The sequence below is a fragment of the Trichechus manatus genome, unplaced genomic scaffold, assembly GCF_000243295.1.
Source record: "Trichechus manatus latirostris isolate Lorelei unplaced genomic scaffold, TriManLat1.0 scaffold00057, whole genome shotgun sequence".
In the NCBI taxonomy this organism is placed as follows: Eukaryota; Metazoa; Chordata; class Mammalia; order Sirenia; family Trichechidae; genus Trichechus; species Trichechus manatus.
Window position 1 is genome coordinate 7,921,408 of NW_004443993.1, and position 10,953 is coordinate 7,932,360.

The 10,953-nt window shown below is 39.1% G+C and overlaps 1 protein-coding gene across 1 annotated transcript in view; it reads left to right on the plus strand.

Moving 5' to 3' along the window:
- LOC101346492 (zinc finger protein 260-like) overlaps positions 1 to 10,567 on the plus strand; it is a 76,700-nt gene extending 66,133 nt beyond the window's left edge. Inside the window, exons 6-7 of the mRNA XM_023733254.1 lie at positions 7,693 to 7,920; positions 8,007 to 10,567. Of these exons, the coding sequence (XP_023589022.1) occupies positions 7,693 to 7,920; positions 8,007 to 8,223 (445 nt within the window). The 3' untranslated portion in view covers positions 8,224 to 10,567. The remainder of the gene's footprint in view (positions 1 to 7,692; positions 7,921 to 8,006) is intronic.
- The last annotated feature ends 386 nt before the right edge of the window (positions 10,568 to 10,953 follow it).

Below are 10,953 nucleotides of genomic sequence, written 5' to 3' on the forward strand. Positions count from 1 at the left end.
TGTGTGTGTGTGTGTGTGTGTGTGTGTGTGTGTGTGTGTGTGTGTGTGAAATGATACAATGAAAACTGTGAGAGTTGGAACTCAACGGGACTGCTTTGTTTTTCCCAGTCTTGCAAGTTTCCAGCTGTGACAAGGTTCAGTCACCACTTTTCTATTTCTTGTTTTAGTGGAAAATATTTTTTTCCTTCTCTGACAAGTTTCCACCCTTACACGGGTTTTGGGTTTCTTACATTTTACTGTATAAAAAATAAAATTGGTTAGAATGTTATGGAAGTAATGATCTATTAATATTTGTGAAGAGTTTTCTAAGAGCATGCTCTTTTATTTCAGTTCATTTGGATGTCAGTTAATAATGTTTCATAATTTTTTCATTGTTGTTGTGTGCCATTGACTCATTCTGACTCATAGCGACCCCGTATGACATAGTAGAACTGCCTCAGAGGGTTTCCTAGGCTGTGATGTTTACAGGAGCTGATTGCCAGGTCATTTCTCCCACAGAGCCGCTGATGTTTCAAACCACTGGCCTTCAGTTAGAAGCCGAGTGCTAACCATTGCACCATTATTAATTACACTCCTTTTTGGTATCTTATTTTTACTAAAATATATGTTATCTTTTTGAAATTAATTTCTCTACTCATTGATTCTGGTGTCTGTAAATGAAATACATAGAATAATCTTACTTTGATATTTTGTTATCCAAATACTTGCTTAAATCTGTCAATCCTATAATCGTCTGTGCCATCTTTTGGAAGCGCTACATATATAATTGTTTAACCTGTAACATGGATTGGGGTGGGTCTCCTTCCAACCCCAACCCCACCAACCTTAAACATTTTATTGCTTTACCGTTTTTCTTTTTTGGTACATACCATCAACAATCTCTAGCATGATGTTGAATAGGAATGAAATAATGAGCGTCATTTTTTACCTGGTTCTGCTGGGAAAGTGTTGAAGTTTTCAGTATGTATGTTCTTTGATGCACATGTTTTGTGTATGCTCGTTTTTAGATTGTGCGTGTTTCTATCCATTTCTAAATTTAATAAATGTTTTTGACATACATGCAGAAAAATTTATAATAAACTTACAGTTGAGTGAAACATAAAATGAACACCATGAGTGGGTTTTCAGTCACCATCTTCACTCTGTCCTCTTGATGTAATCAGTATCTCAGCATTTATGATCGTTTCTTTGTTTTTCTTTATATTTTTATCACCTACATCAGCATACCTAAATACATATATTTTGCTTTTGATGGTCTATGTTGTAAACAAATAGAATCATATGTACTTTTTTGTCCTTTCTTTTAGGTTAAATGTATGTCAGAAAGACTCTTAATGGGCTGTTTATTTAATTGCTCAGTAATGTTTTCTTGTAGGAATATATTATTTTAACAGTTCTCTGAGATGTTTGGGAAGCTCTCATTTTGGGGCCATTATAAACAATATTTTTATGGTTTTAGCTCTCATATGTAGGTCATCCAGTTTGAATAAGTTTTTGTATATGATGTGAGACAGGCATCTAGCTTCATTCTTCTGCATGTGGAAATTAGGTTTGTCCAGCACGATCTGTTGAAGAGACCTTTCTTTCCCCCTGTGAACAACTCTTTCAAAGACTTCCTTTTTTATATGTCTTTCCCTCTTTTACATCTTGTCTTTATTTTGGTCTCAGCAGGCTCCAAGGAACCTCTGCATCCTCCATAAGATGTGCTCCCCCGCAGCCTTCCACATCCTTCCAGTTTTCATGGGCAGATATTTTGGATTCATCCTTGCCACCTCTTTCTCACATCTGCAGCCATCAGTTCATCAGGAAAATCTGTTGCCTCTACCTTAAAAGTCTAGGCATCCCTTGCACACACACATTTTTACTGCCACCACTCCAGTCTCAACTGTCATCATTTCTTACCTGATTATGGCCATAATGTTCTAATGTATCTCCTAGCTTTTATGTTTGTCCCCTACACACTGGTTCTTTAAGAGCTGTGACATCAGTTTCCTCTTCTCCAAAGTATAAAGTTGCTGTGCATTTCACATAGGTTAGAAACCAGAGTCTTTTCAGTGGCCAACAAGTTCCCCAGAATATGATTCGGTCACCGACCCCAATCACCTTTCCAAATCCCTCTGCTGTTACTCTTCCACCTGTCACTGCTTCAGTCACACTGGCCGTTTGCTCTCCCTGAAACATGGCAAGACACACTCCCACCTTCTGGCTTGTGCTCTGGCTGTTTCCTCTTCCTGGAACAGTCTCTTCTCGGATATCCTATGGGTAATACCTTTCACATCCCTCAAGTCTTATTTTCAATGAAGCTCACTGTGAATAGCCTAATTAATACTGCTACTTATGCTTTTAGCACTGTCAGTACTCTAGATCCTGCTCTACTTTTTTTTTCCATTGCACTCATCACCTTTACATAAGATGCATAATTTAATGGTGGATTGCTAATTTCTGACTAACCAACCCTTAGAGATCTCTGAGTTTTTCATTGCTGTATCCCAATTATAGTACATAGAAGAATGACTTACATATTTTAGTTTATTTGATTTTCTATTCATCCATTTTTGTTTTTTAATAACTATATTTTAGAGCATGTTTAGGTTTCAGAAGAATTGAGTGTAGAGTTCCCAAATAGCCCTACTTCCTCTTTCTTCCCTCTTCAGTTTTCCATAGCATCTTGCATTAGTGTGCTACATTTTTTTATAATTGATCAATATTGATACATTCTTATCAACTAAAGGCCATAATTTACATTAGGGGACACTCTTTGGCTTTACATGTTATGGGTTTTGACAAATGCATAATGTCTTATAGCCACCATTATCGTATCGTACAGAATAATTTCACTGCCCTAAAAATCCTTTTTGCTCCATGTATTCATCCCTTTCCCCCCTTCATGAAACCCTGCCACCTTTTTATTGTCTTCCTTAGTTTTGCCTTTTCCAGAATGTTTTATAATGGAAATCACATAGTATGTAGTTTTTTCAAATTTTCTTCTACTGAGCAATATATTCATTTAAGGTTCCACCATGTCTTTCTGTGACTTGATAGCTCATTTTTTCTTTCTGGTCAATAATACTCCAGTGTATGGATGCCCTCTGGTTCACTGGTATAGAATTCTTACCTTCCATGCAGGAGACAGAGATTCGATACTAGCTAATCCACCTCAAGCATAGCCACCATTGGAGGCTTGTGAGTTGCTGTGATTATGAAGTTTCAGCAGAGCTTCCACACTCGGACAGGTTAGGAAGAAAGGCCTGATGATCTATTTCTGAAAACTCATCCAGTGGAAACCCTATGAATCACGAGTCTGATCCCTTGCATGTGGTAGCCATGAGTCAGTGGCTGACTCCACAGCAAACATCAAGAACATTGATGCACCCCAGTTTGCTTATCCATTCACCTATTGAAGGACATCTTGGTTGCCCCCAATTTCTGGCAATTATGAAAAAAGCTCTAGGTTTTTGTGTGGAAGTACACTATCAACTCACTTTGGGTAAATACCAAGGAGTGCAATTGCTGGATCATATGGTAAGAGATTGTTCAGTTTTGTAAGCACTGCCAAACTGTTTTCCAAACTGGCGGTATCCCACCAGCAGTGACTGAGAGTTACTTTTGTTCCACATTCTCAACAGCATTTGGTTTTGTTAGTGGTTTAGATTTCAGTCATTCTGATACATAGGATGATGGAGCTCTGGTGGCACAGTGGTTAAAAGCTTGGCTGCTAACCAAAAGATTGGCTGTTCATATCTACCAGGTGCTCCTTGGAAACCCTGTGGGGCAGTTCTGCTCTGTCCTGTAGGGTCCCTGTGAGTTCGAACCGACTTGATGGCAACAGGTTTATCTTACTGGTGTTTTAATTTGTAATTAACCTGAATACCCATGATGTTGAGCTTCTTTTCATATGCTTGTCATCTGTGTATCTTCTTCAGTGAGATGTCTGATTTTCCCATTTTGTAATTGAGTTTTAGTTTTCTTGTTTTAAGAAAAAGTTCTTTGTATATTTTGAATAGCAGTCCTTTATCAGATAATGTGTTTTGGAAAGATTTTCCCCCACTTGGTGGCTTGTCTTTTCATTCTCTTAACGGTATTTTTTGCAGAGCAAAAGTTTTTAATTTTAATGATATCTAATTTATCTTCTTTTTTTTTTTATGTCAGGGATTATGCTTTTAGTGTCATACCTAAAAAGTCATTGTCAAATGCAGGATCACCTAGATTTTCTGCTGTGCCATCTTCTTGGAGTTTTTTAGTTTTGCATTGACATTTCTGTTTTTGATCCATTTTGAGTTAATGTTTGTGAAAGCTGTCTGTACCTAGAATCCTTTCAATTTATATGTAAATTATTTCTCGTATCATTTATTGAAAAGGCTATTCTTTCATCATTGATTTGTCCTTGGTCTTTTCTCAAAGATCAAATGATTCTATTTGTGTGTGTCTATTTCTGGGCTTTCTCTTCTGTTGCATTTATGGATTTGTCTATTCTTTAACCACTGCCACACTGTCTTGATTACTGTAGCTTTAGGGTAAATCATGAAGTGGTACAGTGTCAGTATTCCAGCTTTGTTCTCTTCAATAATATGTTGCCTGTTCTGAGTCTTTGCTGTTTTCATATAAATATTACAAAAAAGTTTGTCACTATCCCCAAAATAACTCTCTGGGCTTTTGCTTGGGATGGCACTGAATCTATAGATGAAGTTGGGAAGACCTGCGTCTTACCTATATTGATTTTTCCTACCCATGAACCTGGAATATATCTGTTTATTTAGCTATTCTTTGATTTCTTTCATCAGTTTTGTAGTTTTCCTCATATAGATCTTTTACCTATTTTGTAAGATTTATACTGTCATTTTTTGTTGTTGCTCATGTAAATCTGTTGTATTTTTAATACCAAATGTTAATTTTTCTCCATTGGTATATAAGAAAGCAATGATTTTTGTATATTAACCTTTTATCCTCCATAAGCTGGACTGCATGAAGAAGAATGTGGCATCAGGATTGGTGGAAGACTCATTAACATCCTGCGATCTGCAGATGACACAGCCTTGCTTGCTGAAAGCGAAGAGAACTTGAAGCTCTTACTGATGAAAATCAAAGACCACAGCCTTCAGGATGGATTACACCTCAACATAAAGAAACAGAAATCCTCACAACTGGAACAGTAAGCAACATCATGATAAATGGAGAAAAGATTGACATTGTCAAGGATTTTGTTTTACTTGTTTCCACAGTCAACACCCATGGAAGCAGCAGTCAAGAAATCAAATGACATATTGCATTGGGCAGATCTGCTGCAAAAGACCTCTTTAAAGTGTTAAAAAACAAAGATATCACTTTTAGGACTAAGGTGCGCCTGACCCAAGCTTGGTGTTTTCAGTTGCTTCATGTGCATGCAAAAGCTGGACAGTGAATAAGGAAGACTGAGGAAGAATTGATGTCTTTGAATTATGATGTTGGTGAAGAATATTGAGTATACCATAGACTGCCAGAAGAATGAACAAATCTTTCTTGGAAGAAATACAGCCAGAGTGCTACTTGTAAGCCAGGATAGTAAGACTTTCTCTCACGTACTTGGGACATGTTATCAGGACGGACCAGTCCCTGGAGAACGACATCATGCTTGTAAAGTAGAGGGTCAGCAAAAAATGAGGAAGACCCTCCACAAGATGGATTGACAGTGCCTGCAACAGTGAGCTCAAACGTAACAATTTTAAGGATGTTGCAGGACCAGGCAGTGTTTCGTTTTCTTGTACATAGGGTTGCTGTAAGTTGCAACTGACTGGACGGCACCTCACAACAATAACAACACGCTGCATCTTTGGTAGGATTATTAGTTTTAGGAATTCTTTTGTTGAGTCTTCGGGATTGTCTGCATAGTCCTTTCAACTGTTAACAAAGACTGAATACCTTTAAACAAATTATTTTAGAAGGATGAGCACAAAGATGGTTCGTATGTGGCAGATGTTAAAGACGTCCCAAATGTCCATCTTTTCCTAGTTGCTATACCACTCCATCATCTCTAGCATCAGCTACTCCCTCTCCCCCCAGTATGCTCCCTCCCATCTTTGGATTCCCTAATTCGCTGCAGCATCTCACAGAACTCACGAACTGTCTCACAGAACTCGTGAACCGTATAAAAGAAATTGCTCACGTGGTTGTGGAGGCTGGCTGGCAAGTCCCAAATTCTTGAGTCAGGCATAGGCTTCTCCTTGGCCCTCAGTCTCTTCCCAAAGGCACTCAGCTTTCCTGCTTAGTGGGCCCAGAAGCCCCCTGCACCGTCTCCTGTCTGTCCTGTGGGTCTCTGCTGGCTTGGTGATTTTGGGCTCTTGTCTCTGCAGTTGGCTCTCTTTAAGGTAAAACTGACCAGTCCCCTTGGTGGGCCACAATCATCTTATTTGCACAGCCCCCCCGCCCCCGTCACCTGGGTGGGAGTCAAGAGACCATGGCAAGAAAGGCCATGCTAATTCATACCACAACCTTTTACCAGTCTGAATACCTTTTTTTTTTTCTCGTCTTATTGTATTACTTACGACATCTACTACAATGTGGAATAGGAGTGGTGAGTGGAGACATCCTTGCCTTGTTTCCAATTTTAGCAGAAATGAGCTAGTTTCTTAACAGTAACTATGTGTTAGCTGTAGGTTTTTTGTAGATGTTCTTTATCAAGTTGAGGACCTTTCCTACCTTTTCCTAGTTTGCTGAGAATTATCATTAATGGGTGTTGGATTTTGTCAAATGCTTTTTCTATATAGGTATATTTGTGTGATTTTTCTCTTTAATTTGTTGATAGGATCGATGACATTAATCGATTTTCTAGTTTTGAACCAGCCTTGCATACATGGAATAAATCCTGCATAGTTGTAGTGTATGATTTTTCTTATATATTGTTGGATTTGATTTCCTAATATTTTTTGAGTTTCACTTCTGTGTTCATGAGAGCTCTTGGTTTGTAGTTTTTCTTTTCTGTAATATCTTTGTCTGTTTTGTATTTGGGTAATCTTGGCTTCATAAAATTATTTTGGAAGTATTTATCAATTTTATTGATTTTTCAAAGGACCATCTTTTTGTTTTGTTAAATATCTGTGTTGATTTCCTGTTTTCATTTTCACTGATGTGTTCTGTAATTTTTCTTATTTCTTTTTTTCTGCTTACTTGCAATTTAACTTGCTCTGATTTTTCTAGTTTCCTAAGATGGAAACATAAAAAAAAAAAAAAAGGGATAAACAGTCACTGTTCAAAAAACAATTGGTCCACTTGCAACCACTTCAGGAGGTAGCATATTATTAACCAATGGTAATGAAGGAAGAAGTCCAAGCAGCGCTGAAGGGAATGGTGAAAAACAAGGCTCCAGGAATTGGTGGAATACCAATTCAAATGTTTCAACAAATGGATGCAGCACCAAAAGTGCTCACTCATCTAAGCCAAGAAATTTGGAAAACAGTCTCCTGGTCATCTGACTGGAAGAGATCGTTTTTGCCTATTCCAAAGAAAAGCCTTATGAATGTAAAGAATGTGGGAAATCTTTGTCTTTACCCCTCGTTAAACATGTAAGAATTCAAGGTGGAGAAAAGTCTTACGAATGTAAGAAATGTGGGAAGTCCTTTAATCATACTGCCTCCCTCGCTATACATATAAGAACTCACAGTGGAGATTGGCCATTTGAATGTAAGGAATGTGGGAAAGCCTTTAACTGGGCCTCATCCCTCTCCATACTCACAGTGGAGAGAAGCCTTATGAATGTAAGGAATGTGGGAAAGCTTTTAGTCGGCCCTCAAACCTCACTAAACATAAAAGGACTCACACTGGAGATAAGCCTTATGGATGTAAGGAATGTGGGCAAGTCTTTACTTGTTCCACATCACTCACTAAACATTTAAGAATTCACACTGGAGAGAAGCTTTATGCATGTAAAGAATGTGGGAAAGTCTTTTCGTTATTCTTTCTCGCTCACTAGCCATATAAAAATGCACAGCGGAGAGTAGTCTTAACGAATGTAAGAAATGTGGGAAAACCTTTAGTCAGTCCTCATCCCTCACTAGCTATATAAGAACTCACAGTGGAGAGAAGCCTTATGAATGTCAGGAATGTGGGAAAGCGTTTAGTTATTCCTCATCCCTTCTAACATATAAGAACTCAATGGAGGGAAGCCTTATGAATGTCAGGAATGTGGGAAAGTCTTTGGTCAGTCCTCATCTTTCAGTAAATGTAGAAGAACTTGCTGTGGAGGGTCTTTAGTCATCCCTCATCCCTCGTTAGCTATATAAGAACACACAGTGCTCTGAAGCCTTATAAATGTCAGGAATATGGGAAAGCATTTAGTCAGTTGGTACATCTCACTAATCATTTAACAACCCACAGTAAAGAGAATTTATAAGGAATGTGGTAAAGCTTTTAGTCTTCAAAGCTCACTGAATACACAGTATTCACAATGCAGAGATACCTTATGAATGTAAGGATTGTGTGACTCTAGGCATTCCTCATTCTTTGCTACATGTCTGAGAGCTCACGGTGGAAGAGAGCTTATGAATGTAAGGAATGTGGAAAAGTCTTTAGCTATTATTCCTTCTGTAAACATACTAACAGTGGAGTCCTTACGTTTGTAAGGAATATGGGAGAGTTTTAAGATGGCCCTATCCTTTGGAGCACACGAGTAAGTATATTGAAGAGAAACAGTACATTGTATATATGATGATGTTGAGTAGTTTTCATCCCTTTTTACAACTCTTGGTATTTTATTTGTTTTCACCTTTCCTTGGATGAAAACCAATATTTTTAACAGCATCAGGATTATACCGTATGTTTAGTGTTGTAGTGGACCTGTTTTCTATTGCATCCCGTTTATTCTCTCTGCTACTATCGTGATCTCTGGTTTACCAATAAGGAAACTGTACAGAAAGTTTTAACCCAGAATCAACCCACAGAAGTACTGCTGTCTCACATGGTGGTATTAAAAGCAGTGTTTGCATGGAAGGATGGATCATTCTGAGGTCCCAAGGCCATGGTGGGCCTCCACAGAGCCCAGCCTAGCATAGCTGCAGTGGAGCTTCCATCCTGCATGGGCACCAAGCCTGTTCTTACTGACAGAGTCCCTGTTTTAGTAGTTCTGACAAAGTGTATGCTAGGCCAAGATATGAAGCTGCGGGTGCTTGTCTGAGCTGCAGTAATGGATGCTGCTACACCTGGTGTGCACACCTACTGTAGGACCTGGAGAGTTGGGAGTTTCTGTATTAATGGGAGTAGACACGGGAATGTTGGTCCTGGAAGTTTATCTAACTACCACATGCTGAACTGGGAGCTGCCTCACTGATTCCTCATGTAAGCAGCCTGGGAAATGGTGACTGCAGGTAGCAGAAGCCTTCAAATTAGACCTTTCCTTAATGCAGCAGTTCCTCTTGTAGAGTCATCCTATGGAAATTCCTGGATATCGTGATGGTGCTTGTTAATAGGAGTGATAGATGGTGGATAGCATGAGAGTCAGTATCTGCCAGTAGGGGAGTTCAGTAAATCCTTTACCACACATCAGAACATTTAATTGCCACTAAATGAGTTATTTCCAGAAATGTTTGAACTACGGGAAAAACTCTTTGCATAATGTGTGAATGACAGGGTATACACATGATGACAGTTTGTAAAGATTTACACATAAGTGTTTTACATTTTATAAGTGCCTACAAACCAGCTGATACACAGTTCATTCCAGAACATTAACAAGGATTCGCCTCCAAAGGTGAGATTGTGATTAATTTTTCATTTTGCTTCTCCCTAATTTTCACTTTTTTTACATTCATTGTTCATAGCAACTGTCCTTATAGATACTATTCACTATGTGGATTTTTTATTTTGGTTCCTTTCACTTAGCATAGTATCTTTGAGAGTCATCCATGTTGATGAATGTATCAGAAGTTTTTTGTTTGGTACTATTCTGTAGACATACCACAGTTTGTGTATTCACCATTGGAGGACAGTTGTGTTTCCATTTTTTATGAACAAAGCTGAAATAAAGTTTCTTGCATAGATTTTTATGTGGGCATAAAGTTTTCATTTTTCTTGCATATATCTGGGAGTGTGATTGCTGTCATATGGTAGGTGTATGTTTATAAGAAACTGCCAGTCTTTTTTAAAGATGTGCCATTTTGTATTCCTTCTAGCAATGTGTAATTACAGTTGCTTCTGACATCTGGAGCAGATGCTTTCTGAAGGAATCTAGTACACGTTTCTCACTGGCATCAGTGAAGGACATTCAGGTGGGTGGCTCATCTGACAAGCAGCCCCGCACTTGCTAAGGGGAGGGGGTGGCTTGAAGCCATCTAAATTAGACCACAGACCTATGTGTATGGGCCTCCTGGCTATACCACCACTACCACTGCTAACCTCTTCTGAGCCTAGGGCCCAACCAAGTGTTTTGTGGAAGGAAAATAAAAATTCTCAGGTCTTGGCCATACTATGTCCTAATGTGGAACCTGGGAGTAGATAGGCACATCCAAGCTAGCGAGTCAGTTGGTAGCCCTCTTACCACTCACTGCCTCCACTGACATTGCTGAAGTAAGTTTTCGCCTCTGTAGCAGGCAGATCGACATGTTACCATGCAAGAGAATTAGGAGGGTCCAGAGGTGGTGATGCCAGGTTATAGTTGGCTTGTCCTTAGATGGTTCCTGGTTGCTCCAACCTCAGTGGGTGCTCCAGAGCAGACCTCAACTCTTTTTGCCCACACCTGCCTAGCCTGCAGCTCATCCAAAACTGCTGGAATCAGAATAGCCTTCTTGGGCTTGGGTCCCAAAGAGGAAGCATGTTGGGAAATGTAGGCAGTGCTATTTCATCTACTGGGCTCCATCTTCCCAAAACTTTCAAAGCAACATTTATGTCCTTTCTTCAAAAGGAAAATCCATGTCCGACTTTTGTGTCAAGGAGGCTCTGGCCCCAGTGTCGTCTGCTTGGTGATTCTGGTGTGTTCCAGTGAAAACTGAA